The sequence below is a fragment of the Amblyomma americanum genome, chromosome 1 (genome assembly GCF_052857255.1).
Source record: "Amblyomma americanum isolate KBUSLIRL-KWMA chromosome 1, ASM5285725v1, whole genome shotgun sequence".
Lineage (NCBI taxonomy): Eukaryota > Metazoa > Arthropoda > Arachnida > Ixodida > Ixodidae > Amblyomma > Amblyomma americanum.
In genome coordinates this window covers 535,384,080-535,409,258 of record NC_135497.1, presented here as the reverse complement: position 1 = coordinate 535,409,258, position 25,179 = coordinate 535,384,080, and the positions used below count along the sequence as shown (strand labels likewise).

Sequence of the window (25,179 nt, the reverse complement as noted above, 5' to 3'; positions counted from 1 at the left end):
AGCCGACTGTTGGCCTAGTATGAGAGGCCCCTAAAGCTGCGACATACGGGAAGCAAAGGAATCCGACGCGCACCGCAATCCAGGATGACAATAGCATGGCCGGTCTGCGCGCGCCCTCCTTGGGACCAGTCCTGGGCAAGAGTGACTGGACCGACGCTGCTGCTGGAGTGAGACAACCAGAAGTCTCAAAGCGAACGTCAGCTGATGACGCATTCATGGGCGGGGCCCAGTCCCGGAACTTTTATTTATTTTTTTCTAGTGCCCCGCGTGTACGAGTTGAGGGGGGAAAGGAGGAGCGCGATTTTTAATCGTCTATTTCTTCGTTGTTATGGATGGTAGCTGAAAACTTCTTGCGCTGGGGTGACGAGTGATTGAATGCCTATCTCTCCTCTGCTTTACGTAAACTCAATTAATTTAATGCATAGTCCCTTTAAGACCTCGCTATCCTGTCATAATGATGTGACGCTGCAGCCGGAGTTTGGGGGATGGAGGAGTGCGTGGTAAATCCCGCTCCCACAACCCTACGCCCGTGCTAAACGACAGTGCTGGGGGCTGGGCGTCCATGGTTGAGAGCCTTGGTAAGTAGGGAGACTCTCCCGGGAACACAAGTAGCGGGAGAAAGGAGTAGAGAGCAGGATGCATAAAAATGTACTGGCGTGCCACGAGAGCTTGCATTCCAAAGACGACGAATCGTCGGGCGTGAGCAGAGATAACGTTCACGGCAATGGGGTTAAGCACACGGGACTGCCGAATGGCCGGCTCTGCTCTTCATGCTGTGAGCCGTTATCAGTACATGTGGAACGCGCTTCATGTTCAACATTATCGGACAAATATTTTGAAATTTGGGAAATTGTAAGATACTCTTATGGAAATATTGAAAGTGATGGTCCATTCGTCTGATATGTAGCAAAACCTTTATATTAAAGTGTTTCCATCGATCGCATCGAACAGTTAACACAACCATAGAAAACGAATAGGGAAAGCTTTTGACGGTAGCAAAAATGTTAATAGAGATAAAATGGAAGACTGCCGTCGGGTGATCTGCCGATATATTTATTGTTATAGTGAAATCTTACATCATATGAAAAACTGCATTCATAAAAGGTTTCCCGCACAAAATATGCTTTTCTCCAGAATTGTTAGCTATGTGCGACTATACATTTAATTGCCTCCTTTGCTAATGCGCGTTCTGCAGAAATCTCTTTTGGACGAGCTAGCTTGTAAGACACCTTGAGGACTCCACAATATCTCTGACGCTAGAGAAGGTAACGCGGTTACGGCCTCTTAAATGATCTCGCAGTTGTTTGGAAAAGGGGAATTTGCTCCATGGTAACAATAAAATTCAAACAGCGCTAGACAACTGGACCGGAAAGAGGAGGAGACAAGCACACTTCAAAGACACTTTCTGGTCCAGTTGTCTAGCGATGCTTCTATTTTCTTGTTACAATGGAACACCAACTCTTTCAATCGGCCGTCCTTCTACAGAATTTGTTCATGCTAAGAAAGCAGTGAAAACAGCTTTGCATGAAAAGACACCAATCGTGAATTCGCCGATTTAGTGCTTGAAAGTAAAAGCCTGTATCCGCTTCAAACAATGTAATGGACATCGAAATCGGAGGCATGCCGGCCATGGAAGCAGGAACCTTCTGCTGTCAAGACCAAATTCTGCTCGTTTCCCACTTTTTCAGCTGAGCTCTCGAAAAAGTTAAGCACCTTTCACAGTAGGGGCAGGGATATGATACTCCGGTTGGATTCAGTTTCAACTAGTTCAGCACACCTGTCAATTGGAAGTGAACTGATGCTTAAAACTGAATGATTCCTGCCTACGCACACAGGGCGATAAGGATGCGGCAGTGGCCAATTTTTTCACTGACCGGTGTATGAACCCATCTTTTTTTCAACGACGGCGGTTCGAATTTCGCTCGGGGATAAGTTTTTTTTTTTTTCGGCTGGATAACATTGTCATGACGACGACAATACGACGCTCCAGGTGGCTTCGCTCCGGTCACTATGGGAGGAATTTGCGTTGACATCTGTATTCGATGAACAATGGTGTATATGGAAGTTTCCTACCCTTGGTAGGGACCTCAAAAAGCTAGCGGACTCGCATGCATTCCAGCGGGCGGCAAGGCATTTGAAGCATTCGCAACTCATGCAACCGGCACGCACTTGACATTTTTTCACATAATTTTTTTCACAGCGAACGTTCCTCAGAGCGCAGCCAATAGTTCGAAAGGCAACGAAAGATATTTCAACCAGGTTTTGGAGTCCAAATAACAGTAATACTAATATTAATATGTGCATTATTTGCATAACCAAAGTACATTGCCGGAAGCCTGCACAAATATATCCCATATCAACAAGTTCACGAAGCCGCACACCCGTACACAACAACTTCACGGAGCAGTCACCACAAAAACATGCAAAGTACATATGGTATAAAAGCAGTACTCAATGACTACTAGAGCATAGAAAAAAGGAAGAAACATTTAAGACACCGTCTTACTATGTAGAGAAATACCAAAAACAAAAAAGGTGATATTATCTTAAACGATCAGCGGCACAGTTTCAACTCCGGGTATCAGCAAGATATATCCGCCACTCACCAGAGACGTTCACGAGAAAGCGCTTTTCCGCAACTCCTGCCGAACTGGTGGCGATGCACGTGTAGGCACCGGCATCCGAAGCACGCAGCCGCTTCAGTTCTAGGACAACGTGTGACCCATGGCCTCTGACCCTGACCAGTGGGTCCGGACTTGTAGGGCTGGAGGAGGGCACAGATGAATAAAACTGAGACGCGTCACCCTCGCGCACCCAAGCTACGACGGGGTCTGGATCTCCGGCAGCCGCACACGAGAGCTCGAGCGACTCTCCCAGTCGGGCACTGAACACTGTGGCCTCATCGAAGGCGCCTTCAATTTCAGGGGGACCTGCAGGAAGTGAAGGTCACTGTCGTAACAAGTACACAGCGCTAATGCAGATTTCACGCGTTGCGGTCAAAAGTTGGCAGAATGCACGCAGCCTTTTGCTGCGAGAAGGAATTGCAGCTAGGATAAGTAATAATTCGATACATACGTTGCCAGAAAACTCCTTATTGATTCCGGCCCTTTCCCTTCACCTGGCGCGCTCGACTCGCCTTGGACCAGCTGGTGGACCAGCTGCTCTTACTGACGCGAACCCAAGATCTACTCCATGCTTAGTGCACCGCCGCAGTGAAGTTTGCACTATCTCTTCCAAGTATTTTAGGCACGGAATAGGAGTCTACAGTCTCGCTCTTGTCCATCAATCCTATGTACGCTCGTTTTCAACCTCAGGAAATCATCCTGAACTGGCTGTCCAGCAAGACAAGGGCATCTCTGTTTTGTGGAGCTGGTGAACAAGAATGGATGTACGGTAAGAGAGTCCCGTTTGCAGTTCGCATTTGGCGGGCGCCATCAGGTTCACATTTTGCTAGTTATGTTCCTTTTAAACTTTTTCTGAGTCGTAAACTTAAATTAAACAGCCTTCAGTTAAGTAGGGCCTGTTAGCTGCAAGAAAAGAAAAATATCATGACACAGGGTAAGAGTGCAAATAAAAGCTGTCGTTTCTATCGGTCCTAAAGAAAAATTACCAATGCGTCATTAGACGCGTAGCAAAGCAGTGCCACTCCTATTATTCTGATTCAAGTTATCTTGTTTCCTAAAAAAATTAAAAGTAGGAACACCAACGTTTGGTGTAGGATACACAAGCAAACATGGATCCCCATGGGAAATTTGCCTAAGCCTGGTAAAAAGTTCGTAATTAAAATTTTCCTGTTATGTTGATTTCGTTTTCAGAGCCGCATTGCAGAAATAATGAGACATACTGTTTCAGGGAACGTTAAGGTCACGTGAAGCATAGAAAAACGCACTAGAATTACTTATTACAATTCAATACATATTTATTTCCTGCAAAAAGACTGGATAACCTTTTGGGCTAAAATTTACAAAAAAGCAGAGATCATTACATGGCAGCACTGCAGTTGATGTAGTGGAAATTTCAAAAGGGGACAATGATGTCAGAAATCACTTTAAGTAGCCAATAATGAAATAAAATTCATCGAAAGAAAATGAAAGGCGTAAAAGAAAAAAACAAGCAGCAATCGTAGGTCCTAAATGCGCATTTGAGGATTGTAATTGTTTTCTCTTCAAGCCGTCTGTGTGCCCATATTTATTTATTTTAATTATTTACTTCACATGATTGGCCTCACTTTGAAGGAAGCTGTAAAAAAATAGAAACAGTAGAGAAGGATAGAAGAGCTACTACTGGGTCTAATTGATATTTCTTGTTGGTATTATTTATTGTGTAGATATGATGTCGTGGCGTGTTTTTACATACCCATGTCTCTTCCGTAAGATAAGCAGTTGTTAGTGGCGCTTCGTTGTGTGTGCGTGCGTGCGTGCGTGTGTGTGTGCGTGTGCGTGTGTGTGTTAGCTAGCGCTTTCCAAAACCACATGAGCAAATAAGGAGCATGGTTAATCGTGCATAATGATAATGTTGTCGTTAAGAATTTTCAAAGTATCTTTTCAAGTGAGACACATGTTTGAGGCGACTTCGGGTTTGCAGTTACAGAGAGCAACAAATTAGAATCACGGATCATATGCGGGAAAAAAGAAAGTTTGAATGTATCACCATATAATCTTCGTTCTGTTAGATATTTTGTATGGTGTGTTCTCAAGACGCCGTTTTTTGGGCTCAAGCAGTTACCTAGTTTTATCAATTTTTGTTCTGTCATTTTTAATAGCAGCAAAAGAAACTTAAGCCGCAGCTGGCTCGTGTGTGGATTATAGGCAGGCTTTTTTACGCCTTTTCGTTGGACACTGTAATCGATCGATACATAGTTCGGTGTAGCCAAGTCAGCTAGTTATTCTTTTTTCTAACACAAAATGGACATCTTAAGCCTACGCCAGAAGTTTTCTTTCTGGTTAAGCTATTCGAACCAGACATCTTATCTTGTTATTTTTGTGATAAGGTGTGTCATGTGCTTTTTCCATCGTTAATTCGAGACAAATTTCACAACAAGATACTTGAACTGGTCTACTTGGTTGAGTGTCTTTTGTTCGCTTTGAGAACTAATGCTTGATGCATATTTCTTTCCAGTGACAGTCATGCGGACAGTTTTTATTTTGCAGGTTCAGAGCCACCTACAATTTGTCACGCCATTTTGATACGCACTGCAGCGAGCTGTCTAACCTCATTTGGTGGCCAGGCCTACTAATTTCTTTGTAGCTAACGCTATCGGCTCCACAGAGGCGGCGGTATATTCATTTACTTTAGGTGTAGTTACGAATATGTAATTCTTGATGACCTAACAAAGCTAAATGAAAATAGCAATTGCCTATTTGTTAGAGCATCAAACGTGGTAGTCGGTGCACTCTACAGACTGCCATCTAGCATTGTTGCGGAATGCTTAACTTTTTTGAAAATGCCCTGGAATCACTTAAGCATCTAGCTGCCTCCTTCGTTATTCTCGGTTATGTGAATATTGACGCTCTAAGTGATGAACCATGTGCAAAAGAATTTCTAGATATTGTTCATGAGCATGCGTGTAAAAATATGATAACCTTACCAACCAGGATTACTGCTGATACAGCCACGTGCATTGATGTCTGTGCCACAACCATTGAAATCGAAAATCTTACTGCTGTTGTGACGACAAGCACTATTAGTGACCACATGCCAATCTTCTGCCTAGCCTCTGTCGCAACGATGAACCACGGTAAAATGAAGCATAGTACGTCACAGGTCCGCACAGTGAACGAACGGACGTTGAAACATTTTCGCCCTCTTTTAGAGCAGCCAGACTGGGATCATATATTTAAAGACCCCAAACTCAAAACAGTTTATCAAAAATTTCATCAGTTTTTTTCCTGCTATAATACAGCTCTTCCTCTGCGAGAAAGTCAGACCAAAAATGAAAAAATAAGAAAATCATGGGTAACCAAGCATCTATACAAAATAATAAACTAAAGGAAAAAAATGTATCATGCTTTTATAAGAAATCGTGGTCCCGCTTTGATTGTTGAGTACAAAGAGATCAGGAATAGACTGAACTCGCACCTGAAAAAAGCCAAGACTGAATTTTATCAGAATAATTAATCCAGATCAACGGAGACCAGAAAAAAAAGAGGGACATCATGAACCACGTTATGAATAGAGAGCAGACTTGTGATACTCTACAATAAATAATAAAAGGCAACGAGCGGGTAAAAGGACAGGAACTTGGCCATCTACTCCTGCTGAAATTGAGGAAATAACAGCACAACTAAAAATGGTGCAGCAGCTGTAGACGACGTAATAAGAGCATGACCACTGAAATAGACTGCACCTATTATTAGCCCGATACTGGCACATACCATTAATGCGACGCTTCAGTCTGGAGATTATTCTTAACAATTAAAAATTGCTAAGGTCACGTTCGTGTATAAAGGTGGTGGTGCATTAGATATCAATAACTCTCGGCCAATTTCCGCCCTCCCGTGTTTTTCGAAGATATTTGAAAGGGCTATAAGTGATCGGCTTGTGTCCTTTTTTGAAGAGCATCAGATTATTACCCCTGCCCAATACGAGTACCAGAAGATAAAATCTACGGAAATGGCTCTGATTCATATTAAAGAAAAGATAGTGGAAAACATTAAACACAAACATTTGACCATAGAGTTATTTTTTTACCTTATGAAAGTATTCGACACTGTACAGCACAATATTTTGATAAAAAAGCTTGATATGTATGGAGTATGAGGAATAGCACTCAGTTTTATTAAAAGTTATCTATGTGATCGCTACTAGTATGTTGAAATTAATGGTATATAATCCAGTAAAATGCAAATTCTACATGGTATGCCCCAAGGATCCATTTTAGGGCCTTTCTTATTCCTGATATGCATCAATGATATTACCCAGTAACTGGCTTTACCCACATAGTTCTATATGCGAATGACACCAATGTCTTCTTCACTGGAGCAACAGAGCAACCTTGGAAAAAGCTGCTAATGAATACTTACCTAAATTATCACGATGGCTTTTAAATAACAAACTTAGTCTAAATACAAGTAAGGCAAAGTACATAATATTCAAGCCCATAAATAGGAGAGACTATTCTACGATAAATGATGGATAATGGATGATGGATGACGGATATCGTATTCTACGATAAATCCATAATAGAACTCTGATAGTACAGGTAAAAGAACAAAAACTTTTGGGTGTATGTTTCATTGAAGCGTTTTCATAGACTACGCATGTTAATAAATAAAAACTGACTTGGCGCTAATAACTAGGACCGGGCCGCTTTTCATTAAATACAACATGCTAAAAGCAAGCCAGGTCTATTACTTTGAACTGCTGCAGTGGATACATCGAAAAAAACTACTTATTCCTTCAGGAGAACATAGTAGTACATACCCGATCCGCGATCCTAAACGGAGAGGGCCCATGATGCGAACAAAGTGTGGTCGCCAAACGCTAACTTTTCAGTTATACTAAACTGTTGAATAGCTCTGGAATGCAGAGGGATTTCAACAAATCCTTCACTGTTTTTAAATGTGAATGCAGACATTTATCGGCTAATTCAGGAATTTCATACACAACTCAATGATATGTGTTTTTACTAAACCGTTACCAAATTGGCTGGATCACCAATACGTGTTCCACGGCTTGCTCACAGAATACGGTACCTAACGCTCGTCATTGGATACAAAATTGTTCTGGTGTTCTATTTTTGCTTTTCTTGTTCATGATGAGGAGATGGCGCAGGGGGAACACAGGGGCCGGAAAGGAAACGACGCGTGTTCTTTTTGCGCTGTTTCTATCATGAACGTTATCCACCTCGCCCAACTTTCGGCTATGCTTTTCTCGTCTATTGGTATTGATGTCTTTAGTGCCGGTTTCGCACTTGATGTTTCCTGTTGCCTGTGCCCTTTGCATGCAAACCTGGATGTTTTAACAGAAGCCGCATTTTCTTTTATCTTTGGATCATTTGAGACTGATGTACATGGTGGTACAATTTTGCCTTTTAAACAGTTGTTTACGTTGTATCACTACTACTGACTGAAGTATTATGTCTTAGTTCTGTTTGTTGCTGCAGATAGTTGTACCAGGGGCCAAGGCCCCGTCCGGCTCTTATATAGCCTTTAGCCTTCGCCTCCTCTTAGACACTGTCTGAGGAACAATTAAACGATAAAAAGCTTGCTTTTGCGCCGATATTCTGGCCGCAATCATTAATAAAAACGAGGAGAAGAATCTCCGCAAGCACCGCGCCCTATGGTACCCCAGATAACACATCTGTCAAATCCGACTGGCTGTTTGCAAAATAGATATCCTTGCGGCGACCGTTTAAGCAGACGTTTAGCCATTTGGTTATTGTCCCGCTAGCAAGAAAGTGAACTGACAAATAATGCAGTTTAGAATGAGACACCCTGTCGAAGGCTATTGATAAATCTAGGAACACCATATCTCTTTGTCCCCTTTTGTCTACTGTATATATGCATAGCTAGGCCACAGAAGATTTCTAATAATTGTATTGTAGTAGACAAAAGTTTTCTGAAGCCATACTGATTAGGAATTAATTTGTCGTCCGCCTTCACCTCGCATGAGGGAGGCGGCGGGTGTGATCCCTAGTGCCACCGGTTACCCTCCGGTGATACAATAGGTACACGCTTTCCCCTGGCCTGGCACTCGGCTTCTTTGAGATGAAATGCTTGGGTAATGGGTCTTTGACTCCACCCTGAGAAGGAGAAGAAGGGCCACTGCGGGCTTTAGCACACAGGGCGGATTTCAGTGCGCCATCCGCCGCAGTGAGGTGGTCAAGCGCCCTTTGCCTAGCATTTCATCCCAAAAGAGCCGAGCACCAGGCGAGGGGAAACCTTGGAATCGAACCTGGCACTTCCCGAATGCGAGGCGGATGTGAGGTTGATGCGGGGCCGATGCTATTGTGTTGATGTGGCGTATTGTTTACTGTCTTGTATTGCTTCTTTATGCGTGATTGCATCTAAGTTGCTTTTGTATCTATATGCGTTGTACATTTTGGTATCTGCCTCTTGTGTTTGGACTTGTTCAGTCCGCAGTGAGTGATTAATAAATCAATTAAATATAAACATTGTAATGAGTTCCAAAATTACACGTTCAAAGATTTTACAGGCCGTACAAGTAAGTGAAATAGGGCGATGGTTACAAGCATAGGCAGCCTCATGATGTATGTATCAGAATTACCTTCACAGTTTTCTCTATTTCCATCAGATCTGCTGGCTCCGCCGATTTATTGTGTATAACCAGAGAGTGTTTTGAAATCCATTCGACGTCTCGTTTCAGAAATGTATTTGGTATATGTCAGGCCCCGTTGATATCTTTGTACCAATATTGTGTAGAAAGCCAAACATCTCTGCTTCACTTAATGTTATTTCTGCGAGTGCATTTCCGTTATCGCTCATCGGAGATTGTAGCAGAGGGATGGTTCTATCAAGTGTAAACAGATTTGCAGTAATCTCTAAAAGAAGGGGTGGTGACTAGTGCTGCATTCGGAGGAGGTTTACTATTCCTAGCCTGAGTTTATATATCGCCAGAATTTATGATGGGGCGTCTTGATAAAATCAGTTACAGTGACATTCATGTATTCCTCTTGGCGGCTTTCACAGTTTGTTTGAGTGTCTTAAAATCGCTGTGAATTTTCACGCTATCTATGTAACCGAAGTCTATTGTTCAGCTTTCTTAATCGACGTATTTTTTGCTTAAGGTTCTACAATCCCTGTTACACATGGGTTCATTCGGACCACTGACCTGGTTTTCTGCGGGACATGGGTAGCCGAGAAGTATAGTGTTAAATGTCAGCCATAACTGATTTACAGACACTGAGGGATCTTGAAAACAAGAACTGAAGTTTATATGACAGTTCTAAATGGTCAAGTCAAGAATGCCGATGTCATCGACTTTGGCACAGGCAAAAATCCATGCTTTGCGCTTTTCGACAGAAATCGGTGTGCCTAAAAGAAGGACGCATAAATTAGCTGTCTAATTTGAAACGCCATCTAATACCTCGCATAGATATTTTGTAAATTGAACTAATCAAATTAAATGAAATTTTATTCCGCAACAAGAAAAGTTACGAGGAGGGCCGGTAAAAGCTGCGAGAAACAGCTTGAGGAGCCGTGACCCCCTAGCACACGGGCAGCATATATATAAACGAAAGGTGAAGAGAACTGTCAATTGTATTTATCAAACACATTTGGTAGCGGCTTACTTGAGTGAGACAGAAGTTAAAAGATGTATCAAGCATCGCTTTTGATCTATGTCTGTCTTGGTTACGAAGATCAAGTGATTCTAGACTGATGCAAGGCAGGTTAAAATCGCCTGTACGAACAAGCTTAGTTGTTTTGTTTCGCTTAAGTGACGTTCTATGTAGTCTGCATGAAGCATGAGGTTTCGTCGGCGTCGTCATGTGGCCGTGACATCGTGCCTAATGAAAACATGCATTGGCCTATTTTGACATTCGGCCACAGCGCTTCAACACCACTGATAGATGGCATGGTCGTAGTGTGTATGCTGTATCTTTGACCAAGATGCCCACTACCCTGTGTACCTCTAACTTTACGTATTACAGTACAGCCAGGTGGGAAATATCCGCATCAGATGTACAGGCAGAGAGCCAGGTTTCTGTTATGGTCACAAGCAGTGGCGCCATGCCCAACGCCGGTGCAGGGCGCATCTCAGTATCTGCAGGCAGGTGATACCGATGCTGCTGCGGTCCCTGGTGCACTTCCGAGTGCAACGCAGCACAGAAATTCCAGCTGACCGAGCCTCATGTCCTAAGAGGTCTGGTCCCACGGATGGTTGCGTTGTTGAGAGGTTATGGGTGAATGATTGGTATTTATAAAATGTGCGGATATCAGGAACTGCTCACGCATCGATCTTTCTTCTTTCCATGCTGATATTTGGTCGCTCTAAAGATGACAAACACACTAAAAGGTTAACAACTTCAGTGGAGGAGAAGTAGACAAACTGCAACAAGTGAAATTCATACACCTTGTCAACACTTCTGATAATAAATGAATGAACGTAAAAGAACCCCAGGTGGTCGAAAATTCCGGAGCCCTTGACTACGGCGTCTCTAACAGCCCGAGTCGCTTTGGGCCGTTAAACCCATATAAACCAATAAATGAATGAATTACGTGCCTTGCACTTTTCATCTGTTCAACAATTTCAATATGGAGGATATATTTTTCCTGCAGAGCAACAAGTTTATTTGAATTACTTTTTATTTTTGTATACCAAGCAAGACTACGGTAACAAAGCATTACAGACGTAAAGTTTTATCTATTTATCTAGGGTGGCCGTTTTGTACGACAACGCGGTATTGCCTCTGTAATAGGAGACAGCATTTTGCGAAGGTGATCAGCTTGAGAATCCCAATTCAGATGTGGGCAAAAGTGTACCTACATTTACTATTTTATAGGAGTCAACAACCTCCATTTCTTGGCATTAAAGAGTTTTTATGACTTTACTTGACCAATTGGTTTTTACTCTAAGTGAAAAAAGGCTGTGATAAAAAAGCGTTTGCAACATGTTTAATTAATTTTTGTTAATTTTGTGTTTTTGTCCTGATGCCTAAATACCAATACAAATACTTTCTAAGTATGCTAGGAGCAGTGTCTTCAACCTTACAAATAAGTCAAAAATACAACCTTCGTCACCTTAGTATATTTATTATACATTGAAAATATACAAAAAATATACATTAACTACCTTACATTAAACACATTACATTACATTAAAAATACACTATAAATGTACATTAAACATATAATATAACATTAAAAATAAATTTAAAATATTTGCTGGTTTGGCGTAAAAAATCCTACTTTTCCGCTTTACCGGACCACGCTGATTGCAGCTGTCTGCAGCCGAACTAATAACTGACCTACCTATTTGCATAAGTATCCCATTGTTGAGGTAACGTGGCATTATCCTTAATCAAGAGGTCGAAGTCAAAGCGTTCCTTATTTAGAAAGTAGAAGGCAATACATAAAAAATATTTGGACCAATAGCCGTGTGGCTAGTGAGATGGTCCGGTGCACTATAAAATAAAACACACCATTATCATCCTCATCTGCCTGACTACACCCACTGCAGGGCAAAGGCGTTTCCCACGTCTCCAATTAACCCTGTTTTTTGCTAGCTGCGCCCACCCTATCCCTGGAAACTTCCTAATCTCATCAGCCCACCTCACCTTCTGCCCCCCCCCCCCCCCCGTGACACGCTAGCCTTCTCTTGGAATCCACTCCGTTACCATTAAGAACCAGCCGTTACCTTGCCTTCATTGTACATGCCCTGCCCAAGCCCATTTTTTCCTCTTGATTTCGACTAGGATGTCATTAACACGCGTTTGCTCCCTCACCCACTCTGCCCGCTTCCAGTCACTTAACGTTGCACCTATCATTTTTCTTTCCATGGCTCGCTGTGTTGTCCTTAACTTAAGCTGAACCCTTTTCGTTAGCCTCCACCTTTCTGCCCCGTAAATGAGTACCGGTAAGATACAGGTGTTGTACACGTTTCTCTCGAGGACTATTTTTAAACTGCTATTCATGATCTCCGAGAACCTGTTATATGCGCTCCACCCCATTCTTATCCTTCTAGGTATCTCCCTCTCATGATCCGGATCAGCTGTCACTACCTGCCCTAAGTAGACGTATTCCCTTACCACATCCAGGCCCTCGCTGCCAATTAAGAACTGCTGTGTCCTTGCTAGACTGTTCGACATTACCTTGGTTTTCTGCATGTTAATTTTAGACCCACCGTTCTGGTCTGCCAATCTAAATCATCAATCATGCTTTGAATTTCATGTCCTGGGTGACTTAGCAATGAAATGTCATAAGCAAATAGCAGATTATTTTGGTATTCTTCATTAACTCTTATCCCCAAGTGTTCCGTATACAGGCCTCGGAATACCTTTTGTAAACAGGCGGTGAATAGCATTGCAGAGATCGTGTCTCCTTCCCTGACGCTCTTCCTTATTGGAATTTTATTGCTTGCTTTACGGAGATACGGAGGACTATGGTAGGTGTGCAGTTGCTCTCTCTCTCCCTATATATATATATATATATATATATATATATATATATATATATATATATATATATATATATATATATATATATATATTAAGGAAGCTAACAGTCACCGAAAGCAAGGTGCATAGGGGAATGTTTCTTTTTTTTAATATCTAGTGGCAATCAATTAGTTTTTTTATTTAAAGAAAATTACTTCTAAAGCAGCAGAAAAAACAACCATGCCGCCGGTGGGATCCGAACCCACAACCTCCGAATGTCGCGTCCGGTGCTCTTACCAACTGAGCTACGGCGACGGCTGTCCAATCTGCTGCTTTCGTGGGTATTTATGTTTTCTGTGTAAGCGAACCTTGAGAGTGTTCACCAGCGCCACCCTCGTCCATAGCGCTGGACGTAGCACATCCTGTAATACCGCAAGTGTGACGTAGAGCGTCATCTAACGGCGAGGGCGGAAACTGTGCGAGAGCCCTCTTATGCTACCTATGGCATCAAGATATTATTAGCTATTACCTTAGCTGCCTTAGACACTATTAGCTGTTACCTTAGTAAATACCTTGTAGGCAACAGGCAGTTAGCTGAAAGGTCTGTAATTTTTCAAGTCATTGGCGTCTCCTTTCTTATTAATTAAGATAATGTACGCGTTGTTCCAAACTTCTGGTACGGTAGAGGTCATAAGGCATTTCGTATAGAGGGTGACTAGTTTTTCTAGCACAAATTCTCCTCCGTCCTTCAATAGATCTGCTGTTACCTGATCCTCACCAGCTGCTTTTCCCCATTGTATTGACCCTAAGGCTTTCTTTACTTCCTGTTTCGTTACTGGCGGGATGACGCACTGCCGTGCACTACTGTCTCTATCATTAACGTTCTGATTATATTGGCTACTCTATAGGTTTGGTAGAACTATTCGGCTACCTTTACTATCTTCTCCATATTGCTAATAACATTGTCCTCCTTGTCTCTTAACGCGTACATCTGATTTTTACGAATGCCTAGTTTCCTCTTCACCGCTTTTAAGCTACATCCGTTCTTTAGAGCATGCTCGATTCTCTCCATACGGAACTTCCTTATGTCGGCTACCTTAAACTTGTTTATTAGCATCGATAGCTCTGCTAGTTCTATCCTGTCTGTAGGGTTAGACGCCCTCATGATTCGGCGTTTCTTAATCCGTCTCCTGAGATAGCTTGCCGGTATCCTCTCGAGCCATCCCACCGCATACTTGTACTGCGCGCTCCGTAATGATAGCTGTCAGATTGTATCAACATTAAGATCGTATTCCTCAGTAAAGGCTGAATATCTGTTCTGCAGAGATATCCTCAATTTCTCTATTTTCCCTGGTATCGCTAACTCGTTAATGGACTTCCTCTTTACTAGCTTATTCCATTCCATCTTCAAGTCTAAGCTAATTCGCGACCTTACCATTCTGTGTTCGCTACAGCGCACCTTTCCGAGGACGGCCACATCCTGAACGATGCCAGGTTGAGCGCATAGTATGAAGTCGATTTCATTTTCAGTCTCACCATTGGGGCTCTTCGAGGTCCACTTCCTGTTCTCTCGTTTGCGGAAGAAGGAATTCAGGATACGCAAATTATTTCTATCTGCGAACTCTACTAATAGCTCCCCCCTGCTATTCCTAGTACCTATCCCATAGTCACCTACCGCATGGTCGCCAGCCTGCTTCTTGCCCACCTTCGCGTTGAAGTCGCCTATCAGTACCCTGTACTGTGATATTACTTTATTCATTGCCGATTCTACGTCCTTATAGAAACTTTCAACGGTTTGGTCATCATGGCTGGATGTTGGCGCGCAGGCCTGCACCACTTTCAGCTTGTACCTCCTATTCAGCCGAATTACAATAGCTGCTACCCTCTCGTTAATACTATAGAACTCCTCTACGTTGCCAGCTATATCCTGATTGATGAGGAATTCCGCACATAATTCTCGTCTATCCTCTAATCCGCGATAGCAAAGCATTTGTGCCCGCCATTTTGTACTTTATATGCCTCACCCGTCCTCCTAACTTCACGGATCCCTATGACATCCCATTTAATGCCCGCTAGTTCTTCGAACAGCACTGCTAGGCTAGCCTCACTAAATAAGGTTCTAGCGTTGAACGTTACCAGTTTCAGATCCCAATGGCGGCCTGTCCGGAGCCAGAAATTCTTAGCACCCTCCGCTGTGTCACAGGTCTGACCGCCGCCTTGTTAAGTGACTCCGCGGCCGCTGGGGACTGAGGGCCGAGGGTTAATTGGTTTATTCATAGAAGGTGTTGGCCAAGTACTACACCAGGGTGGCTAAATCCTAATCTGGTGAGGGAGTGCGTTGCCGGTTCTGGTCACCGAGCTCAGGCCGCAACCCAGGCCTCGTTATGCAATTTCATCGACACATGAAGTTTTTTTTTTTTTAACACGGACGAGCATTGCGCGGCACCGGGATTCGAACCCCGGTCCGCTTGCACGCGAGGCGGATTCTCTAGCTCTACGCCGTCGCTGCCGTAATGAGAAAAAAATAAAAACAAATGAGAAAGAAAAAGGAACAAACAAACAGGAATAAAAATTGTCTGGCAACAAAATACGCACATGAAGTACCACTTCGTCGCAAAGCAATTTAAAAAAGAGACGAAAAAAAACACAGAGCGATAAAGAGCAGGAAAAAATTTCCCAGAGGACAACAAACCGTTTATAAAAAGGCGGGGGTCAGGGGCCCTCCTGCTTGCTAATAAAAAAAAACTTGCAGCAAACCTTGAAGTTATTTGCGAGCTTCACATTAAGAGGCATTGCGTTGCAGACTTTTGCACCGGAAAACTGAACTAAGCGTTCCCCGTATACATTGCGACAGGCAAGCAAATTAAAATTTCTATTTAATGCATGTGTTGTGTAACGGTATGACAATAAGAAAAAAACTTAGTGGTAGAGGAGTATTAGTATTAATATTATTTTTTACCAATACACGCAGTTTGCACTTCAGCATGGATTCAAATGACAATCCGTGATGCTTCTTATGTAGACAACTGTAGCTATTGTTTGAAGGGAGCCGCCAGGGGGCGTCGAGGAGTACGGACGCGTTTCACGTCGGCTCCGCGAAATCAGTGATTTCATGGCGGATTTTTTCCTACGTTGACCGTAAATGTCCTTGAAACCTGTTTCCTAAGGTGCAAGCAACCCGAGGATACGACATTTGTGCCTGTAAGTGCATCTTTAAAGCCTATATCGTCACTCCAAGTTCGCCAGCACTACACGCTACGATAGGCCTACTTCGACCGGGAAGGCGGCGACCGGCGAGCTCCCGCCATCGCCGACCGCGCCCGGCTCCACGATGACGATGGAAGTGGCGGTGGTGGGAACCGACATCGACCCCAAAGAAACCGAAAAAGAAGAATGGATTATGCGACTGAAGAAGCGAGCGGAAAAATTGGAGAACAACGAACGCCACCTAGGACACCCACATGGTGCCGGAGACGCGGCGGCAGCGAACGCCGCCACTGTTGCGACGACCGACGGCAGCAACACGAGAGCCTACAGAGAGGCGGGACGGAAACTCGCTGAACGTTCAATAGCCTCAGACCTCCCGAGACTTCCAGCGACCGGATGGAAAGTAGTTCTGCGTCCCAAAGAAGGACTCACAATGCTGAAGAGCACCACCGAGATGAGAATTGCGGCGGCCATCAGGGAGAACGCCGGAATCAAGGACGAGGAGGCACTGAAGGACAGACTAGCTATAAACGCCAAGCAAGGAACGATTACCTACCACTCGCCTAGCTACGAAAACGCGAGGAAGGTGGAGAAACTTGACACTGTCAAGATCGGAGACAAGGAACGCGGTGTGACCACCTACATGAACGCACCAGAGAGTTGCGGCAGGGGAGTCATCCATGGAATTGATGTGGAATACACACACAAGTATGTACTAGAAGGACTGAACATTAACGGATTCAACCCTCTAGTCATAGATGCACGAAGAATGGGGAAGACTAAATCTTTCCTAATCACCTTTGAAGAAGAGAAAGTACCACGCAGAGTAGTCTTGAGCGGAATCACTTTCAAGTGCTTTCTATACAAGAAACGCTATGAGGTCTGTTACAAGTGCGGAGGACTTGGCCACCGCTCGGACGTCTGCGACAGTGAGGTGACCAAGTGCCGCGGCTGTGGCATGACATCGCCCCCCGAGGGGCACCAATGTACACCGCAGTGCCAACTATGTGGCAAAGAACACTACACCGGGGACAAGAGGTGCAAAAATCTCTTTCGCACCCCTTATATTGTCAAGAAACGCCAATGGGAAGCCAAACAGGAGGCTGAAGAAGCGAAGCAAGAAGACCGAAGGAACAGCCGCTCCCGTGATAGATCCGGCAGCAGAACGAGGTTTCGGTCAGAGTCGTTCCCCCGGCTACAAACCGGACAGCAACAGCCACGCAAGGAGCAAGCTGCAAAGGTGAGCTGGCCAGCTAAAGTTTCCCAGGACTCCGAGACATTTAAAGAATTAAAAGAACTTATTAAACAGCAGGCAGATCAGATTAAGACTTTAACTGATTATATTAAGAAGCAAGAAGAGCGGATCAAAATGCTAGAAACGACAGCTAAACAACCCGAGGAAAACAACCCGCAACAGGAAAAGGCAATGGCGCCTATGCAAGTGGAGCAGGATAGAGAGGTTGAGACAGAGAAGGTTGAAAAACCCCCTTCAAAAAAGAAACGTACCAAAGAGTCGGATCTTGAGACCAAATTCGACCAACTAAACGACAGACAACAACAGGACATGAAACTACTGAACGGAACACTAATGCAATTCATGAAACAAGTCACAGAAACGATCAGAGCAGAATTTGCAAAGCGAGACGCTGCTCTCACGGCGGAATTTGAGAAAAGGGACCAATGGATATACGCGGAATTCCAAGCAACCAAAAATGCCTTGGCCAAAGAACAATAATACTATCTGGCAGTGGAACTGTAGGGGCTTTCTGCGTAAGCGGGCCGTTTTACAATCGTTCCTTGCAAACGGAGACAAACCCGAAATTATAGCTTTACAAGAGTGCGGGAAAAACGCGAAGCTGCCCGGTTACAAATCGTACCCGGGCCGAGGGGACAACACGCAGGTTGCCACCCTTGTCAAACGCAACGTTACCGCGCTGCAGCACGAGACAGGGCACGTTCAATTAGATCACACTCTAATCGAAATGATACCGCGTAAGCGGAGAGAGAAAAGCCTATTCGTCTTAAACGTATACAGCTCTCCGAAACAGAGAAAGGATTGCGGCTTCGACAGGCTATTCGCAAAAACGAAACAGATAGCGGGCAAAAACCCTATCGTCATTGTCGGGGACTTTAACGCTCATCATCCCGCATGGGGATACAAATATACGCAAATCAAGGGCAGAGAACTCTGGGACAGCATTCTCCACAATGAGCTCATCTTGATCACTGACCCCATCAAACCAACAAGACAGGGCAATAGCGTGAGTAGGGACACTACACCTGACTTAACACTCACCGGAGGCCAAATCACGGCAAGGTGGTGTAACACGGGGGAGGACCTAGGAAGCGACCACAAAATTATTGAGATTGTGGTAGAAGACGGACCGCCCACACCGAGACCCAAAAAGGTCGCAGCGGTAAATTGGGATCTATTCAGGGCGAACCTTCCTACCCGAGAAGCAATCAGGGACATAGAATCTTGGGGCACAGACCTTCTCGCAGCAGTTAAAGAAGCCACCGAAGAGGTGGAAGCAGACGAAACGCAAGAGGAGGTAGACAGGCGTATGATAGGCCTGTGGCGCAAGAAAAGGGAGCTAGAAGAAAACCTTGCTCACAACAAGGGGAACAGAAACATACGTAAGCTCCTAGCCAAACAGAATAGAGATATCGAGGAGCACGCGCTGAACTTAACCAGACAAAACTGGGGTAGTATCTGCGAGCAGATGGACCGCAGAATCAGCAAAGCCAACACGTGGAAAATGCTCAGACATCTCTTAGACCCGGACAAGACAAAGTATGAGGCACGACAACAACTACAGAAACTCGTATATAAATACGAAGGCACTAGCGATCAACTAATCTCTGAAGTGAGGGACAGGTACTTGAGGTGCACACCACCCACACCCCTCCCCGAGTACAAGGGCGCAGAGAATCCTCTTCTAGATGGGCCCATCACCATCGGAGAGGTTAGGGCGGAGTTGAACAGACTCAGAACTAAAACTGCGGCAGGTCCAGACAGAATCAGCAATCGCATGCTGAGGAATTTGGATGATGCATCAATTAGAAACCTAACAGCGTACATGCAGGAATGTTGGGACAAGGGCCGAATACCACCTTCGTGGAAAGAGGCCAACGTAGTCCTTATTCCAAAACCAGGTAAGAAACTAAGTCTCGAAAACCTGAGGCCCATTTCGCTTACCTCATGTGTAGGTAAGCTAATGGAGCACGTTATTCAAACGAGACTAAACAGATTCCTAGAAGACCAAAAGCTTTACCCCGACACAATGATCGGATTCAGGACACATCTTTCTGCATGCGATGTTATGCTTCAACTTAAAGAACAAGTGCTAGACAACGAAACAGCTGATACCAGAGTAATAGTCGGCCTTGACGTGGCCAAAGCTTTTGATAACGTTGACCACGCAGCCATACTAGAACGCTTAGAAACTCTAAATGTAGGGGGAAAGGTATACAACTACGTGAAGGACTTTCTTTCAAACAGAACAGTTACTATCAGCCTAGGAGGGAAGGAAGAGAAAGGCATAAGGCTGGGCAACAAAGGTACTCCCCAAGGCTCGGTCCTATCACCGACACTCTTCAATATTGCAATGATTGGCTTACCACAGAAATTGACGCGTATAGAAGGGCTCAACCACACAATATACGCGGACGACCTCACCCTCTGGGTTACCAGAGGCAGTGACGCGCATATCGAAGGTACCCTCCAAAGAGCGATCGAGGAAATTGAGTCGTACCTAAAACAAGTAGGACTCAAATGTTCTGCCGAGAAATCTGAAGCGCTCTTCCTCGGCCCACAAAAGAGACAAACAAAGCCCCATGAACATGGGATAACGCTAACGGTAAACGGGGACAAAATACCATCAGTGGAGATGATTAGAGTACTGGGTCTTAGGATACAGACAAACGGTAAGAACACCGAAACGATACGAAAACTCGAATCGAGTGTACGCCAGACGTGTAGGCTACTCAAAAGAATAGCAAATAAACACGCGGGAATGAAGGAGACGAACCTCTTAAGACTAGTTCAGTCATTTGTAATCAGCAGAATCACATACGTGGCACCATACCTACGGCTAGCCAAAGCAGAAAAAAACAAGATTGAAATCCTAATTAGGAAGGGCGTCAAAACCGCTCTGGGCCTCCCCCCGTACACATCCACCCAGAAAATTCTGAACATGGGGATTTCAAACACCCTAGACGAGCTCATTGAGGCTACCAGAGTAGCGCAACAACAACGACTTCTACGCAGCCATTCGGGGCTAAAAATACTAGAAAAGCTAGGCTTCGAACCTCGAGCGCGGCTCAAACACACGGAGAATATCCCAACAGACATAAGGAACAAAATCAGAATCCCACCACTCCCAAGGAATATGCATCCGGTACACCATGAGGGTAGGCGAAAGGACAGAGCGAAAGCTCTGGAGAAAAAATTAGCCAATAGACAGGACGTGGTTTACACGGACGCGGCCGAATATGAAGGCAGAACGGGTTTCGTAGCCCTGGCGACCAGGGAGGGCGGAGACCGAGTCTCGTGCTGCAGCACCCAACAGAGTGATGCAACAGCGGCTGAGGAGGTAGCCATTGCGCTGGCTTTAACTCAACGGAATGTTAGGGTGATTATAACAGATTCCAAATCGGCTATCCGCAACTACAACGCAGGCAGGGTATCTGTCGAAGCAGTCAAAATTCTCACAGCCGGCCCGACACCGGCAGAACTAATTAACCTTGTTTGGACTCCGGCCCACGAGGGCCTCCGGGGAAACGAGACAGCGCACGCATTGGCCCGAGGACTCACACACCGGGACCCCAATGCGGTCTCGTCGAGTAGAGAGTCCCTTCAGACGAGCGAGGAGCTGAACACGTACCAAGATATTCTTAACCATTACAGATTAGGAAGACAGACATTACCTGGAGCATGCAAGGGCCTCAGCAAAAAGGAAGAGGTCATATGGAGAAAGTTACAGGCGGGAGTTTTTCCGAACCCACTCGCACTAAGCAGATGGCATCCGGCGATCCAAGACCCCAGGTGTAAACAGTGTAATGAAATAGCAGACATGATCCACATGGTGTGGACATGCCCTAGCCACAACGAACCAGACAGGAATATAGAGTCCTGGGAGGCTTTAATGGCCAGCCAGAAAGAAGAAGAACAAAAAGAAGTCATCCGTCTGGCCCTGAACACCGCTGAATCCCAAGGGATCCCAGCCTGCTGAAAGGGGAGGAAGATGACGGCGGTCAAGACTCGTCTTTTTCGCCCTCTGATTCCTTGACGGGTGCAAATAAAGTTATTTCATCATCATCATTGTTTGAAGACGCATAGAAACTCTCTTCTGTGGTCTCTGTATAGTAACTAAATAGGTTTTGTATGTTTGGCGCCACAATTCACAGCAGTAGCTAATGTGACAGTGAAATAGCGAAAAGTACAAGGAACGGCGTACATTGTACGGAATATACTGATTTGCCTTAAGTGCGTAGCAACTTAAAGCTATCCTTTTGCACACCTTTTCGATGTATTCTTGCAGACGCAGGTGTTGGTCAAAGATGACGCCGAGGTATTTGTAAGAAGACACCTGCTGAAACTGTAGACTGGCAAACTTTCGCTATATTCAACGTTCTTAGATACTCGCAACTAATTATTTCGGGGTTCAATATGGCGCATAAGGGGGCGCACAGAACTTCAACACTGTCTTTTAATACCTTCACTGGTATTCCGTTATGAACGGTACCCTTCTTTTCTTGCACACCTTAAATTACTTACCTCAGTTCTTCGGTTATCTCAGGGAAACCAAAAGTATTATCCGTTACGGTAGGCAGACATAACCCAGCTGTTTTTGACAGAAATACCTTTACCAAGCTCCTTCCGCAATCAACGAAATTATTATTGAAAATATTAGCGACCTCATTGTGATTAATTCAGGAACGATGTGTTTTTTTTCTTTAATCCAACTTCTCTTACGATGCTCCATATATTTTTGTAATTCCCTTGCTGCCGTGCAATTAACTTGCCATAGTATTCTTTCTTTGATTTGCACAACATTGCACCCTTACTTATTTCGGTAGCAACGAAACTGTTCGCAGTAGTAATTATTAGCCTGATTCTGTGTCCCATCTGTGGTAGTACGAATATTTCTTTTCCAGGACTTCAAGCGTAGCTTTGGTCATCCAATGGCATATACCGCGGTCGTAATTACGCCTAGTGTATGTGCGCGTCAAATGTTCTATGGCCTCAGGGATTTTGACCACCATATTCTGGTATTCAATATTCGTATCGTTATCACACACGCCTTCGAAATCGGTGCACTGAAGCAAAGGTCGCACGTGAGCCTAATCAACTCGAGTGGCACGTTCTCGAGACTGGGTGGAATGACAGCGCATAGGGTCATAGGGATAAAGCACAAAAGTAGGATTGTGGTCTGAAATGGCAATGTCGCAGACCCCAGCAAACACACTGATGTCTGTTAAAAAGCACGTGGTTAATCAGACAGGCGGGTTGGTTAGTTACTCGAGTTGGCTCAGCTATAACATTTGCCAGGTTAAAATACTAACAGCAAAAGGTAATCGCACCACCTATCTTTAAACAAATCAGTGTTAAAATTCCCACAGATAATTAAAGGGAATTTAGTAGTCGCAAGAGGCAGCAGCATACTCTCAATTAATGAATAGAATTTCTTTATACAAGCACTAGGTGGGCGGTGAACAACGCCTATAGTGATGCTCCCCTGCCGCCGTATAAACAGAGACTCAACTATGTTTCCGGCAGAACTTGCAATTTGATAGCAGCTGTAATTTAGCTTATTTCTAAGAAAAAGTGCCACGCCACCACCCCATGATCTATTATCCCGCGGTCGCGAAAAAAATTGTCGCCACAAATTTCAGCCCTTTCATCTTCCTTAAGCCATGTCTCTGTGAGCGCAATAACACCGTATTCGTATGAATAGTGTGACAGATAAGCAACCAAGATATCTAGATTTTTTTCTAGCAATCCGGATATTGCAGTGTAAGACGGATACCTACGTGACCCAGACCAATGCACTTTTAGGTTTGTGCAAAGCTAAATCATTCAAGAGTAGGAAGCTTAAACAGAAGAAAAAAAATTAATAAAAGACCTGGGCGAGGTCTGCCATTCTAGTCATAAGCAGCACAGGCAAGTTCTTCGTTTTCCGCATCAAAAGTTTATCTTCTGTGACCCAAGCATACCTCCATCCTTTCTATTTTTTACCTTCGGGGCATTACCTAGCAGCACTTTGTTTGCCGGGCACAAATGCTCGATCACGTACCTGGTGAACACTCTTCTGCGGAGTTGGTGAAACCAAGATGGAAGGTCTTTAAGTCTTTTTTGTTTTTGCTGCTTTCCGGAATTTGGCTCCAGCGGTACGGGCGAAAAATTTGACTACGACATTCGATTCTTTTTTTGTTCATCGATGGCACTCGGTGAACGATGTCAATGTCACTCTCTTTCATTTCAATTCGCAGATGGCGTGAAACGTCTTTAAAGGCGGAGACAAGTTTTTGACCCTCGACTACAGGAAGTCCCTTAATCTCAAGGTTACTCTTTCTGTTGTACTGCCTGTAAATCAATCGCTTCTTCCTTCATCTCATCTAGCTGTTTCGTGAGGCGACTGTTTTCCTTCTTCATTTCTATGTTTTCAGCTTTTACACTTTTCAGTTCCTTTCTCATTTCAGCTACATCGGCCGAAATCGTTGACGACATTGCAAGGTAACCTGAAGCAAATTCGACGGGAAATATGTCGCCGCACAGCAAATGCCAAAAGAAAGTGACGTCAGTAAACTGGAAGCACGCCGAAAAGTGTATTACTTCGCATGCCTTATTATACCCCCGGGTAGACGGCACATTAGCTTGCCCGGTGAGGATTTTCTGGCGCATACGCTGTGGGCCCCCAACTTTTCGCAGAAGTGACCGACTGCGAAGCTGGGTTCAATCTAGTTAGAACCGAATTGCTAGTTTGGTTTGGTTTATGGGGGTTTAACGTCCCAAAGCGACTCAGGCTATGAGAGACGCGGTAGTGAAGGGCTCCGGAAATTTCGACGACCTGGGGTTCTTTAACGTGCACTGACATCGCACAGCACACGGGCCTCTAGAATTTCGCCTCCATCGGAATTCGACCGCCGCGGCAGGGATAGAACCCGCGTCTTTCGGGTCAGCAGCCGAGCGCCATAACCACTCAGCCACCGCGGCGGCTCGAATTTCTAGTGGTTACTTGCGTCAGGCATCGGTCAAGAGTCTGTCAACCAACAAATACATGGGCGTCTATGGGAGCCTCTGGGCCTTGCGAGTGGGAGTCCTTTTCGCTGGCATGTTCGGGCCCGGAGGTGCCCAAGGCGCCCTTACCGGTCCAATGCTGTCACGTTCTCCACACGAAGTGTGATTAAATGATTATTGTCTTTCTGCCCGAAGTCACGATTAACGATTAACTGTCACCTGAAACGGGATTTCGAGCACTAGATTGTTCCACGGCAGCTTGAAGTGTGCTGCAAATATGTTTAGAGGACTGCCTGTTTGTTAGAATTGAAATATAGTTTGGACGCAATAATTTCATATTTACGGAAGCACAATTTTAATATATTTTCAACATGCAAGTGCAGTTCCCCGAAAAACAATTTCGAGTACTAGATTGTTCTACGGTAGCTAAAAGTGGGTGCCTACAGGATGGCGCTGTGATGCATGCCAAGCACGGAGGAAATTTACCGGAAACTTATGGTACTCGCTGAATTCTGGCATCTGCAATTTAGTTGCTGATAATTACTCGTGTACGTCTCAGTACAGATATCGAAAACACGGTTCTAAGAAACTCGTGCATTCAATAGATGCGCCGTTTTTTCATGTCCAGAGGTCGAGCCGCCGCGGCGGAGTGGCAGCGCCCTCGTCTCGAACG

The 25,179-nt window shown here is 44.6% G+C and overlaps 1 protein-coding gene across 1 annotated transcript in view; it reads right to left on the bottom strand.

The window, feature by feature from the left end:
• The window catches only part of LOC144129205 (hemicentin-1-like), a 414,526-nt gene that overhangs the window by 304,713 nt on the left and 84,634 nt on the right, over positions 1-25,179 (bottom strand). Inside the window, exon 8 of the mRNA XM_077663195.1 lies at positions 2,607-2,930. Within this exon, the coding sequence (XP_077519321.1) occupies positions 2,607-2,930 (324 nt within the window). The remainder of the gene's footprint in view (positions 1-2,606; positions 2,931-25,179) is intronic.